At 40.8% G+C, this 14,950-nt stretch overlaps 1 protein-coding gene across 3 annotated transcripts in view; it reads right to left on the bottom strand.

Annotated features, from left to right (window-relative positions):
• pikfyve (phosphoinositide kinase, FYVE finger containing) overlaps positions 1-14,950 on the bottom strand; it is an 81,479-nt gene that overhangs the window by 48,467 nt on the left and 18,062 nt on the right. For 2 of the 3 annotated variants that reach the window (XM_085772652.1, XM_085772653.1), the window contains exons 4-10: positions 11,688-11,797; positions 10,920-11,091; positions 8,848-9,058; positions 5,546-5,572; positions 4,212-4,292; positions 2,466-2,622; positions 1,087-1,244 (exon numbers count right to left, since the gene is read on the bottom strand). In XM_085772652.1, the coding sequence (XP_085628778.1) occupies positions 1,087-1,244; positions 2,466-2,622; positions 4,212-4,292; positions 5,546-5,572; positions 8,848-9,058; positions 10,920-11,091; positions 11,688-11,797 (916 nt within the window). The remainder of the gene's footprint in view (positions 1-1,086; positions 1,245-2,465; positions 2,623-4,211; positions 4,293-5,545; positions 5,573-8,847; positions 9,059-10,919; positions 11,092-11,687; positions 11,798-14,950) is intronic. The other variant, XM_085772654.1, reaches the window with a different exon arrangement.

Raw genomic sequence — 14,950 nt, forward strand, 5'->3', positions numbered from 1 at the left:
TAATCACATGAAGCTGGCTCTAGAGTCTGTGTGTGTGTGTGTGACTGACTTGACACATAGTTAGTTAGTAGCTGCATCCTGTGTCAGTCTGATTTAGCTGTGTCTGTGTTTATAAACATTTAAACGAGCGCCAGGTGGATTGTTTATGAAGTTAACGAGCTCTGGCCTGAGGATCAAAGAGGTTACCACGGCGATAGGGGCCCCCGCAGGCTGAGACAGACAGAAACGTGGAGAAAAAGAGCCATTTTCTGCCTCTGCACCGGTCTCACATTTAGGCTTAGGGTGAGAAAACGGTAACTCCTATCAGAACAAAACACAGATCAACGTTGCTCTAAGGACTTACTGAAAATTTCGGTACGATTTGGTGTTTCTACAGTAAATATTTTGGAGACGCTGGCAGTTTTAAAACATCAGGCCGTTCTGCTTCTCTCAGAAAATATTTGTATTGGAGTCAATGAGGAGCAGAGACAGACGTGGCCGCACTCAGAGGCTGATTCTGTCAATTCTGTAAATCTCTCTGATATTTTGAGCAGATGATGAGTGACAGAACAAGTTTGTCTACAAATTTGGAAAAAATTATGTGTGTAGAGTGTAAATTGTGGCCGGGCCGAGTGTGGAAAGAGAAAAAATCTGGAGTTTTTCTGGCATCTCTCCCACTCTAACCGATGATGTCACGCACTCTGACACGAACATTCCGTGCAATACACACCCATTATAAACTCATAATTTCTCCAAAAATGATCATGGTCATTGATCAGGGATTGATCAAAAACTGTATGACCTATCAAAACGTGGAGTAATACGACAATACACAAGACTTGTGTCTACTGTTTAAAGTTTAAATGGAGTCTCTAGGTGAAAGTATGCCTGAGCAGTAGACGTTTGTTAAACTCCAATGATTGGTCTTTTTCGGTCTTTTTTTTCGGCCCGTCCCATTGACTTACATGCAAAAATTTGATTGATCAGATCTGATCAGTGCCCGGTGTGATGGCCCGTGGCCCTAACTATTTGCAGGTTTTTTAAAAAATGATGACAGTAAATCTTGAGCTCCGAACATCATCAGGTGTGTGACAGGTGAGGCTGTACCTGTTGGAGATGGTGCCGTTCCTTAGCAACCAGTTGACCAGCTCCTTTCCCACAATGCAGTTGGGGTAGGTCCTGAGCCAGTAGCGGTGGTCCTGGAACTCCATCCCCGTGCTGCTGTTACAGATCTTCTTCCACAGGTCTTTGAGCTGGGAGGAGTCCTAGAGGAGGAGCAGAGAGAGGAGGAGGTGAGGAGGAGGAGAGGAGCAGCAGTAGGAGGAGTCAGAGAGGTAGAGGAGAGGAGAAGAGAGGAGAGGATGAAGAAGGAGGAGTAGAGAGGAGCAGCACCCACCAGCAGGATCTTCCTCTCCTCCTCGCTGTGGTCCAGAGGAGGAGGAGAGGAGGAGGAGCAGAGAGAGGAGAGAGAGTAGGATGAAGGAGGAGGAGAGGAGGGAGAGGAGGAAGAGGAGGAGAGGAGAGGAGGAAGAGGAGGAGTAGAGAGGAGCAGCACCCACCAGCAGGATCTTCCTCTCCTCCTCGCTGTGGTCCAGAGGAGGAGGACAGAGAGAGGAGGAGGTAGAGGAGAGGAGAAGAGAGGAGAGGAGGAAGAGGAGGAGCAGAGAGGAGCAGCACCCACCAGCAGGATCTTCCTCTCCTCCTCGCTGTGGTCCAGAGGAGGAGGAGGAGCAGAGAGAGAGGATGAAGGAGTAGAGAGGAGCAGCAGTAGGATGAAGGAGGAGGAGAAGAGGAGCAGAGAGAGGAGGAGTAGAGAGGAGCAGCAGTAGGATGGAGGAGGAGGACAGAGAGAGGAGCAGGATAGAGGAGGAGTAGAGAGGAGCAGCACCCACCAGCAGGTGAGGAGGAGGACAGAGAGAGGAGGAAGAGGAGGAGTCAGAGAGGAGGAGTATGAAGCAGTAGAGAGGAGCAGCACCAACCAGCAGGATCTTTCTCTCCTCCTCGCTGTGGTCCAGAGGAGGAGGAGAGGAGGAGGAGCAGAGAGAGAGAGGAGGACAGAGAGAGGAGGAGAGGAGGATGAAGGAGGAGTAGAGAGGAGAGGAGAGGAGGAGGAGGAGTGAGAGAGGAGCAGCACCCACCAGCAGGATCTTCCTCTCCTCCTTGCTGTGGTCCAGAGGAGGAGGAGAGGAGAGACAGAGGAGGAAGAGGAGATAGAGGAGTCAGAGAGGAGGAGTATGCAGGAGTAGAGAGGAGCAGCAGGAGGAGAGGAGAGGAGGAAGAGGAGGAGTAGAGAGGAGCAGCACCCACCAGCAGGATCTTCCTCTCCTCCTCGCTGTGGTCCAGCTTGGCCCCAGTCTTGGAGAGGAGAGAGAGGAGGAGAGGTGGAGGATAAAGGAGTAGAGAGGAGCAGCAGTAGGATGGAGGAGGAGGACAGAGAGGAGGAGAGGAGAGGAGGAAAAGGAGGAGCAGAGAGGAGCAGCACCCACCAGCAGGATCTTCCTCTCCTCCTCGCTGTGGTCCAGCTTGGCCCCGGTCTTGTCCCCTCTCAGAGCTCTGCTGGTGGGGGGGCTGACGGAGCTGTCGTAGGACGGCACCATGGACGAGCCGGACCGGTCCAGAGACAGGTTGGTCACACTGGCCGACCTGACACAGAGAGAAACACAACCACATCATCAATACAACCTGATGCTGCTGCTGTCCATAGACCGAATCTCCTTGTTGTTTATAACGACTTCGGGTAGAAAAGCAGGTAGGCTAATTTGAATGAGATCAGTAGAAACGAACGAGAGTTTAGCTATATATCATATTTTTCACGCCCTGTCACCGTTTAGACAAATCTGAAATGATTGAAGAAACATTACTATTTCTGTGTGTGTGTTTTGTGTTGCTATGTGTTGGATTTATTCAGTTTGGGGGAATCACAGTGTCTAGAAAGCATCAGTGGCTCAGCTGACAGGGACAGCTAACGGTAGCTAAGCTAACGGTAGCTAAGCTAACTGAGTCACTGAGTTATTAAAGTTAAACAGGTAGCTAACCGTTAGCCCGGCTAATCTATGATAACCATGACTAATTACAAAAACGTGCACACAGAAATAGTAATGTTTGTCCAATCATTGGTTTTATAGACTTTACAAACATCAGATTAGTCTAAACGGTGATATAGTGACATGAAAAAGTAGATATATATAGCGAAACTCTCGTCCGTCACTATTGTTCTCATGCTGGTTTTCTACCCAGAAGTAGTTTTAAACAACAAGGAGATTCGTTCTATTATGCATCTACGATGCGTCAACGTGGCGGCCATCTTGGTCAGGGGAAGCCGTGTCTACTTCCTGCATTAGAGGTCTATCAACCATTAAAATCACCATAACTCACTGAATATTCAACCGATTTTCAAGCCGTTTGGTTTATTATAAATGTCAGACATATATTTATGATACAACATAGATTGATATATATATATATATATATTTATATCATACATATAGTGCATGCATACACTGAAATTTGTTCTACAAGGGTCTGACTGCTAGTCAGACATACAGGTATCTACAGCTCTGGAAAAAAATTAAGAGACCACTCCCAAAATGATCAGTTTCTCTGGTTTTACTATTTATAGGTATGTGTTTGAGTAAAATTAAATTAAAAAAAAAATTGTTTTATTCTATCAACTACCGACAACAAAATTGAAAATTGAAATAAAAATATTGTAATTTAGAGCTTTATTGGCTAATGACTAAACTAGTCTAAATAACAAAAAATATCAAGTCTTTTCCAACCTTGAATAATAATAATAATAATAATAATAATGCAAAGAAAACATGTTGATATTTATTTCTAAACAACACAGCAAGAATATTTTAACTCAGGAAGAGTTTATAAACCAGTTTTTGTGGGATAATGTCGATGTTTAATCCAGCAGTGGTTTTTATTTATAATCTTCCTATAAAACCAGATGTGGTTCAGGTGACGACCTCATCAGTGTCTCTTTAAGGAGAAGGAGTTGTGTTTGTGTTGGTGTTTAAAAAAGAAAAGAAAAGAATGAAGGTCGTACATGTAGAGATGCTTTTAAGAAACATTTGTGAAAGTGGTCTCTTAATTTTTTTCCAGAGCTGTATGTCTATGGTCAGAAACAGAAAGCCCTACCCAAGATGGCGGCCGTGTTGACGTGTCTACTTGTATATATCTATGATCAATAACATGTGAATCATATGATTGTGTCCCACACTAACCTCTTGCGTGCCGGCGACTTTCCGACGTCTTCCTGCAGCGTGGTGAGTCTGGAGCTGCTCTGAGGCTCCTGGTGAATCATACTGGCACACACACACACACACACACACACACACACACACACACACACACACAGCTCAGACCTTCTTCATGTCGAGTCGAACATGTGCAGAGTGAATGTGAGCATGCAGAGGAGCGGCGGCTGCGTGCGGAGCTGCGGAGCTGCAGCAGGGTTTATACAGGAATCTTGAAGTTAATTCTAAAACCTTTTTAAGACTTTTTCAAGACTTTATCAATATTTTTTAACACCTCACCGCCACTTCAAGCTGTAACCATTTACATCAGTGGCACTTTCAACTGAACAGTTTTAGTTTGTGATAAAGACTATAGACCACTATGACACAACAGAATTCAAAATAGGCTGGGACAATAAATCAAAGGCAAAGTTTATCAAAAAACAAACAATTTACGAACGCACCCACAATTGCCTAGTTTTCTATGTATCGGTTCATCTTTGTTTTTTAATAAAACTAATAAATTCACACACTTTCACAATGTTTTTTAGGACTCTAGCTAATTCAGCTGATTCAGAAAAAATACCTTCAAAGTTTAAGACCTTATAAAGTCGTGAAAAGACTTTTCAATACTTTTTAAGGGTCTTCATTTTCCCAAAATTGATTTATCACCTTTTAAAGGGATAGTATCATTTTTTTAAAGTGGGGTTGTATGATCTCCAAATAGCCCCTAAGTACTTTAATTGAAGAAACGGCCTATTTTCACGGCCTAAAAGAGGTTTAACCTGAAAAAAAATACACAGTTCCATTGTTCACTATAATATAACTTTTTCCAGCCCCTCAAAGTGCAGGAAAAACACAGTTTTTATTTGGACCTAACCAACTCACGTATCCCTCCGCCCAGGGTTAGCGCCCGCCGATCAGCAGTTGGTTAGGTCCAAATAAAAACTGTGTTTTTCCTGCACTTTGAAGGGCTGGAAAAAATTATAATATAGCGAACAATGGAACTGTGTATTTTTTTTCAGGTAAAACCTCTTTTAGGCCGTGAAAATAGGCCGTTTCTTTGGGTCTGTTCACAACACTGTATGTTGTAAATCTCTGGGCAGGGCTATTATGGGCTGGCGTTGCTAACGGGAGGAGTGCAGAGAGTCTTCTACTGCAATTAAAGTACTTAGGGGCTATTTGTAGATCATACAACCACACTTTAATAAAATGCTACTATCCCTTTAATACTTTTCAAGACCCCGCGTATACCCTGAGGCAGCGACGGCTCAGACACACGTGACTGAAGGAAAATGAATGAAACAAACAGCAACACTCACTTCTTTCTCATCCCAATGGGAGTTTTTCTAGGCCAGGAGACAGAGAGAGAGAGGAAACAGATTGGTGTTGGAGTCGACAGAGCAAAAACAAGCAGAGCAGAGAGCAACAACAACAAGCACGCCGTCATAAAACACATTTCTGCTCTGTCACAAGTTAATTCAATCACTGCTTAAAGAGAGAGAGAGAACAGGTTAGACAGCAGCAGGAAGAAGAGGAGGGTTAGTCAACACACTCTTCCTCTTATCGACACTACAAGGTTCAAGTGGCCCAGTTCTGATTCGTTCCTCTCAGATCGGACCTGGAACAAGATTTCATGTGGGAATCTCGTCCTTCCTGTCTCGATTTCCAAGCTCCATCAATGAATCTAGCTAGAGCATACATCTCTTCTCTAAAAAGCCAACACAGCAGATCATGTTCAGACATCCAGAATAAGTCTGAGTTCTTCATCTGGGCTTCCTCATACAGGGGATGTCTCAGTTTATCATACAGAGAACAATGAGACAGAGATATATACGTATGTTACGTTATCAGGGTTTATACAGGAATCTTGAAGTTAATTTTAAAACCTTTTTAAGACTTTTTCAAGACCTTCTCAATATTTTTCAACACCTCACCGCCACTTCAAGCTGTAACCATTTACATCAGTGACACTTTTAACGTAACAGTTTTAGTTTGTGATAAAGACTTTAGACCACTATGATACAACAGAATTCAAAATAGGCTGGGATAATAAATCAAAGGCAAAGTTTATTAAAAAAAAACAACAAAAAAAACATTGCTCCACTCAAAAAACAAAAGCAACAATCTTCTTTTCTTTTTTATGTACCGGTTCATCTTTGTTTTTTAATAAAATGAATAAATTCACACACTTTTACAATGTTTTTTAGGACTCAAACTCTTGAACAGCTACTTCAGACAAAAAATACCTTCAATATTTAAGACTTTATAAAGTCCTGAAAAGACTTTTTAATACTTTTTAAGGGTCTTAATTTTCCCAAAATTGATTTATCACCTTTTAATACTTTTCAAGACCCCGCGGATACCCTGGTTATATGTGGAAGATAAATCAGATACAACTCAGATATCAGCCGATACGTCTGTAGTCTGAACAGACAGATCAGATCTTTCCTGGTAATGTGACTCGTACGTCATCAATAATAATATTAATTCATGTGCCCACACGTTTCACTGAACCTGTTGTTTCATTTTGTGGTGTCTTTCTCTCTCAACATTTCTAGTTTTCATATAACAACATTCCCACCCATTTCTAAGCAGTGAAAGAGAAAGAAACACCAGAACTCACGTTTTCCTACCGGCAAAAACTGAAACGAGCTGATTAGAAATCGAGAGCCACTTCACTAACTTTATTTTGAAAGGACAGACTAGATGTTCACGTTGTTAACGGTGACGTGTTGGATATGAACTCTGAGCACCAGACTCGCCTTCTTTTATAATTATTATGGGATTATAACGTGATAATAATAATAAATTAAATTAAATTTAAAAAGTTCACTAGTTTATTTCCTCTCCAGCCGATTGGTTCATGCAAGCAAAGCAGGTGTTATGCAGATATCAGATATGGGTCACTTGTCAAAGAACATGTAAATAGACTAGAGCTGCAACTATAACGATTATTTCACTGATTAACCTGACGATTATTTAAACGATTAATCGATTAGTTGTTTGGTCAATAAAATGCTAAAAAAAAAGTTAAGAAAACATCAAGACGACATCGTCAAATGTCTTGTTTTGTCCACAAACCAAAGAGAGACTCAGTTATTGTCACAAAGGAACAAAGAAACCAGAAATATTCACATTGAAGAAGCTGGAATCAGAGAATTTGGACTCAAACTGATTATTAGATTATCAAAATAGTTGACGATTAATTTAATAATCGATTATTGTGCAATTAATCAATTAATTGTTGCAGCTCTAATATGGACGGTCAAAAAAATCTGATATAAACAACGAATCAGACATGGGCGTTGAGACGTAGAGTAAAGACTCAGAGAGAGGAAACAGGAGTTTGTTAGTGTTTGTTTCTCAGATGTTTAAATCAGTGCAGCTGTGACTGTGATCCAGGTGTTCCAGGTGTTACAGGTGTGGAGGCTGTGAATCCCCAGCGGACAGTGAAGGCATCGTGCAGAATAAGAAGCCTCTAATGGTTGTTTGTTGTTGTGTTTGGGCCAAACCAAACAGGACACGTCTCATTACACTGGACTCACTCTCTGTCTGTCTGTGCTTTAATCTAATCTACGAATAAAACACTTTATCCACTGAGACTTTACTACGTACGGCCTTCATCTGATCTGACTCAGCGTGTGTGTGTGTGTGTGTGTGTGTGTGTGTGTTAGGGATGTCACCATTACTTGTTTTCACAATTAATCGCGGTACTAAAACGCCACAATTAATTAATTAATTGTAAAGATTCTTAAATACCGTTACTTTCCAAAAAAAATGATACCTAACGTAACATACAATTGGTAGGAATTTAAATGTTAGCGTCTCATTTGTGATAAAAAACTAACAAGCAATCAATTAAAATAAACTTAAACATTTGGTATAGGTGACAATTAATGATTTGAATATTTAAAACACTTCCCCCGGAGGATTAATAATTGTTTATATACAGTATGAATAGTAGATACTTAAAATATTTAGTGTAAAATAAAAATGTGTAATGTAATTATATTTGGACTATATTTGATTTTACACATTCATATGCTGTGAAATTAATTAATGCATAATAATTAGGGGTGGGAGAAAAAATCGATTCACATAAATATCGCGATATCTTTTTTGACGATTTTTAAATCGATTTTTTTTTTCAAAAATCGGTTTATTTTTTTAAATTTTTTTTTTAATTTTATTTCAATTTTTTTTTTTTAATTTTTTTTTTTTTTTTTTAATTTTTTAAATATTGTGCAATGTGCATTTGTTCGCCTTTTTACATCCAGAGAGTCCAGGTTTTGAAAAGGGTTTAAGTTCACTTTATAATGGAGTATGTTAATTTCTAGGCTCCTACAGTATTTGTGTGCAGATAAATGTTAAAAATGCTAAAGACTAAAAATCGAGAGAATCGGCAATATCGTAGAATCACAATTTAAATCGAATCGCCATCCAAAAAATCGTAGAAGAATCGAATCGGGAGAAAAGCATATCGTCCCAGCCCTAATAATAATCGTGATAATCGTAATACCGGGATTATTATTTCTCTGACAATAATCGTACAAAGAAAATCTATAATGGTGACGTCCCTAGTGTGTGTGTGTGTGTGTGTGTGAGTGTGTGTGTGTGGCACCTCTGCCAGGTCAGGTCCTCCTCCAGGAAGATGTTGCGGCTGCTCTTGCGGCCGCCCGACGGCGTGCGCGGCTCGCTGGGCTCCAGCACGCACACGGAGGAGCAGGGAGAGTCCGACAGCGCGCTCAGGTCCTCGCCGATGGAGCCCGAGTCGGCCGAGTGGGCGTAGCTCAGGGCGATCTTCCTGCAGTAGGTGCAGGCCCGCAGGTCGCCTACACACACACACACACACACACACACACACACACGGATTAACAGGGTTCCCACTCTTTTCTTGAAATCATTTTCCAGGACATTTTCAGATGCTACAGTCTGACCGACATGTTATAGGACGAATCTCCTTGTTGTTTACAACTACTTCCTGGTAGAAAACCAGCATGAGAACAATAGTGACGGACGAGAGTTTCACTATATATATCTACTTTTTCATGTCACTATTTCACCGTTTAGACTAATCTGATGTTTGTAAAGTTTATAAAACCAATGATTGGACAAACATTACTATTTACGTGTGCACATTTTTGTAATTAGTCATGGTTATCATAGATTAGCCGGGCTAACGGTTAGCTAGCTGTTTAACTTTAATAACTCAGTGACTCAATAAACGCTCCATGAAAAAATATTTTCTCCAGCGGATATCTGAGTTCCAACATGACTGAGCTAACTGGAGTAGTTTCATGTCGTGTCCCACAACGGGAGGGTTTTAACAGCTGACGTCCTGCTGTTAGCTTAGCTACCGCTGTTAGCTTAGCTACCGCCGTTAGCTTAGCTACCGTTAGCTGTCCCTGTCAGCTGAGCCACTGATGCTTTCTAGACACTGTGATTCCCCCAAACTGAATAAATACAACACATAGCAACACAAAACACACACACAGAAATAGTAATGTTTCTTCAATCATTTCAGATTTGTCTAAACGGTGATAGGGCGTGAAAAATATGATATATAGCTAAACTCTCGTTTGTTACTATTGATCTCATTCAAATTACGTGCTGGTTTTCTACCCGGAAGTAGAATGTAAACAACAAGGAGATTCGGTCTATTACGTCACGTATACACTAACACATCCCCCGTCCCATTCATGCTTTGAAGAAGTCCTCTTTTCAACAGTTGTACCTTATTTTGTACATTTAACCAGTTTGTTTCATCCCCAGAAGTCTGATTTAAAGGGATAGTTCAACATTTTCTGCAAATTGGCCCATTGCCATAATCCCTATAGTCATAGCAGTAGGTTCATTACCTTTAATTGTCGCTGCAAGCTATTTTTAGAACGGCGGAGCAGAGCCGTGAGCTGCTCAGAGCTACGCTACGGAGGCTCATCATGGGATTTCTTGGTTTCCCTCATCAAACTCATCAAATACACAATCCAAAAACTCCACAACGCTCTGGTGGACAAGTTGTGACCTGCACATTCACCACGCTATGAGATAATAACGTATAATTATGTAACATTACGACACTGAGATGACAACTCTATTTTATAGAAGTTTTGTCAAATCTGTTTTAACATGTTGCCCTATTGCCTGGTTTGGAAACCTATTTGTCTGTCTGAATTCTGCAAAAAAATCAAATATCTTACCAAGAATATATGTCTTATTTCTAGTCAAAACTAATCTCATTCTACTTAAAATAAGACTCATCACATTAAAAAGCAGCTTGTTTTTAAACACTTTTTACTTCTTTAAAGCAGATTTTCACTTGGAATAAGTAGAAAAATCTGATAGTGGAGCAAGTTTTTCTTTCTTATTACAAGCACAAAAATCTTGCTTTCACTGGCAGATTTTTCTACTTATTTCAAGTGAAAATTAGTTTGAAACAAGTGAAAATGATCTAAAAACAAGTTCATTTTTAGGTGATGAGTCTTATTTAAAGTGGAAAGAGATTAGTTTTGACTAGAAATGAGACATTTTGACAAGAAATAAGACAAATATTCTTGGAAAGATTTAGAGTTTTTGCAGTGTGGGCCCCAGAATACCTATCTGACCTGTTTAAATGTGCTATATAAATAAAGCTGACGTTGATATTGACACAGGGTTCTTCATTTAGACCTGACTGGTTCTGGTCCAGTCACTGACCTGTGTAGCCCATGAACTTCCCGGGGATCTCCTGGTTGCAGCAGCGGCTGCAGAAGATCTGTCCACAGAGGCGACAGTGGTGGCGGCGGCGGAAGGTGGTGAACTTCTCGTTGCAGTCGTAGCATTCTTTACACTGACTGTCAGGCATCCAGTACTGCTTCAGGTCGCTGTCCTGGCAACAACACATCAACAATAAGGTTATTAGACTGCAAAAATTCAAACTCTTACCAAGAATATTTGTCTTATTTCTAGTCAAAATGTCATTTCTAGTCAAAATAAATCTAATTCTACTTAAAATAAGACTCATCACATTCAAAAGCAGCTTGTTTTTAGACACTTTTTTTTTTTTACTTCTTTCAAGCAGATTTTCACTTTAAATAAGTACAAAAATCTGACAGTGGAGCAAGTTTTTCTTTCTTATTACAAGCACAAAAATGTTGCTTTCACTGGCAGATTTTTCTACTTATTTCAAGTGAAAATTTGTTTGAAACAAGTGAAAATGATCTAAAAACAAGTTAATTTTAGGTTTAAGTGGGGCAAGGGTTAAGGACTAGGGGTAGGGGTGAAAAATAGAATTGGAATTGGGCCAAAGACTAAATAAAAACAAAATAAAAACTAGTCAATTCCTCTCAAATAAAAACGAAACTAAAACTGATTCATCACTTGTTGAACTCACTAAAACTAAACTGAAAAGAAAACAACAACGAATCAGAGGTGTGATGACGTCATGGTGACGTCATGGTGACGTCATGGTGATGTCATCAGTACCTGGCTCTTTCCCTCCATGATCTCCTTCAGTCTCTTCAGCGCCGTGCGCAGCTGCACCGCCGTACGAGGGTCGTGGTTACTGAGAGGAGTGTCTGACTTCCTGCTGCCGTCTGCACACACACACAGAAACACACAGTAGAAACATATTAACCCCTTGTGTCTTGTGTCTTGTGAACTGGTGCAGAGAGAGAAACAGGAAGCGTTAGGGTCACATCAGATCAGATCCTTCACTGCAAACTGCACTCAGGTTTAGTATCTGGGTCAGAGAGACACACTGCACACACTCATTAGAGGTGCGCGCACACACACACACACACACACACACACACACAGAGCAGAGGTGTTAAGTCTAGAGTTCACACAGTGTGTCGTTACCTGGCCAGTCCACTAGAACCAGAGGAGACATGAGAACAACAGTCAGTCAGTGTTTAGTGTTGTGACACTGAAGAATGAAACACAACAGTCTGAGTCATGATGAGTAGACTGTATCCATTCCTATCTGTAGATATTCAAACTGCAGGTAACACCCCCCCCCTGTAAATCCACAGGACCTTTCTAAACAGGCAACAACTAGACAGGTAAATGCCATTTTAACAGATACAGTAGTTATCCTGTGTGTTGAACAGTGAATATGCTCTTCTGAAGTCTGGGAACAGATATAATGTAGGCTTCCCTTTGTGCAGGCACAATCGATACAAACATTCCTTTGTGCTTGTATTGTTAGAGAATAATTTCACTTCCCTATAGATAGTTTGTGTAGTTAATGCTCAATCCCTCTGTGTTACAGTGACTTTCTGTTAGATTACTGCTGGGATCAGTTCTCTGCCCTATTTTCTCTCTGAGGAACAGGCCAAGGTCATGGTCGCTCTTTAGCGACTTCAATCTCACTCTCTGGCTGGTTACAGACACAGCTGTAGAGTCAGATGATAACGCTCTCCGTCACTGGATAGCACTTTGTGTTTCCTAGCTGCTGTGAATCCTTATCTTCATGTTTATTCACTACACCCAATTGGATGTTAAAGCAGAAGCGATATATTTGTGTTAATATAAGTCTTAAATAGTTGTATCTTCCCACAGCAATCACTTCTATAGAGTGTTTGGTCTGAAACACGGGTCTGTCAGTCACTCTGCTCTGAGCCCAAGAGAAAACTTTCCTTGTATCCTACAACCTTTATCCAATGAGGAGAGAGAACGGCATAAAGGGGCAGTCCTCTCTGTGTGTGCAGCCAAGGGATGCGCCTGAATGTGGTGACGTAGGGACGAGGACCAATAGATCCATGACGAGGGCGGGGGCTGCTAACTCCATCGGCTGACAAGAAGTTATGGTGCGTTCAAGGCAACCCGTAACTCGTGTTTTTCCGACCTGTGAAGTGGTACCAGTTGGATCTGGTACGACTTCACGGGTCAGAAGTTACGAGTGGCCGTTATAGTGACTTTCACAGGTAAAACAGGTCGGAAAAACACGAGTGGGTTGCCTGGAACGCTACAAAGTCGTAAGTCGTGACTTGAAGCTGTAACTTACGGTTTCAAAAGCCTGCCTGGAACGCAGCATTAGCCAAAACCACCGGATCGCTTACTTCTGCTTTAACACATCTCCCCTTTGCTGTCTCGTTCCATTTCTAGTATAAGAATCTGAGCTTTACTGTTTGACCCTTAGCATTGAGGTGGCTTTACACACTCATGTTGTGATGACGACTCTTCTGTTCTCCTCGGCCGAGCCTAAATAAACTCCTTCAGGATAAGACATCCAGGACTCTGGTACTTCTTCTTCTTCATCGGCATCACCACAAATTCCTCCCTAACATGTATCAACCAAGCTTCTCAATAGTATGGAATGAATGTGATGTTTCTGGATACAAACATATGTGTATATGGAAATGAAGGTATAAGTATGACTCAAGCTATGGACACATGTGAGTGAATGAATGAATGTATGTTATTATGAGGTTATGTGTTGTATAAATGAATGGCTTTATGTATGGTTCCAGTTAGTGTATGTATGTATTAGAGAGCTGGTGTGAGTGGATTATCCAGTGTCTGTCTGTCTGTCCCCTAACCTGATGTACTGTATGTTTGTACTGGATGTTGCTTTTACTGGATGTTTTTATCTTATGTGTTCATGTAACTCGCTCCCGGTCTTCCAGCCAAATTTCTCCCTGGTGCAGACCAATAAAGGGCAATTCCAGCGTTATGGATGTTACATTCAGAGAGAAAATTGGAAACTAAGCTGAACTTTGACAAGGCATTGATCTGAATTAGAACATTTAATATACTGTACATATTTTAGTTACACTTGTTGGTATAAAGATAAGCCTGCAATATGAAATGTTTTGACCCTTTGGATTTTGAGAGAAGTGACAAAATACCCAGCGTTGTGGATGTTACAGACATGGACAAGCTTTTCGGACTCACTGAACACATGATGAAAACTCTGTGAATTGATCTTTCAAAGACTGACATGTTAAATATCATTTTGTAGGGAAGGGTTTGAGGTACCCCAAAAGCACATTCAGGAAAACCTTGTTTTTCCTGTTAAGGAAAGAATCACAAAAAAAGTGCCACTATGGATGTTACTTTTTTGCGTTATGGATGTTACATGTCTGAAATAGACAGGCAATACCCACATTTGTTTGACTTCAGTGGCCCATTTAAAGGGTCAAACCAGTCTGGATCTATGTTGTGGTCTGAGAAATGGCAGGAAATGCTACTTCCAGTTTTGCACTCAAACGTTTCCTGACATTTTTAGGTGAATCTAGCGCCACCAGCGTGTGTTTCTGAGCAAAACGTGGGCATTGGTTTGTCTAGAAAATGATTTGGTGAATTTTCTTTCCTTTTTTTTTCAAGAAAAAACTAAAATTCATAGAAATATGGATGAAATAATACAACACATTTGAGTTAAGGACAACAACAATCAACTTAAAGTAACCCTTAACCCCTCAACCCCTTCACCCCTCAACCCTTCTTCCTGAGTGATGAGTCAGGACAAGACACTCTGACTGTTATCAGCCTCTGATTCAATCAACATGAGTGTGTGAGGTGGAAAGAGTCACTGAGAGCTGAGATATAAACACAGCTTTCTATAATAACAGAAGGAAAATAACCCAACAGACATGTAATGACTCATCTGATATTCTATATATATTATATATACAGTGTCTATTTAATGATTTTGATTCTTCACTTATTTTAACACGTTTCAATGCAACAACAGTAAAGAATCTATCAGTGAAAAACAGAAACTTCAGCATCATAACAGAGTCTGA

This window comes from Trachurus japonicus, unplaced genomic scaffold (assembly GCF_045865225.1).
Source record: "Trachurus japonicus isolate A0001 unplaced genomic scaffold, Traja_1.0 AP030749.1".
Lineage (NCBI taxonomy): Eukaryota > Metazoa > Chordata > Actinopteri > Carangiformes > Carangidae > Trachurus > Trachurus japonicus.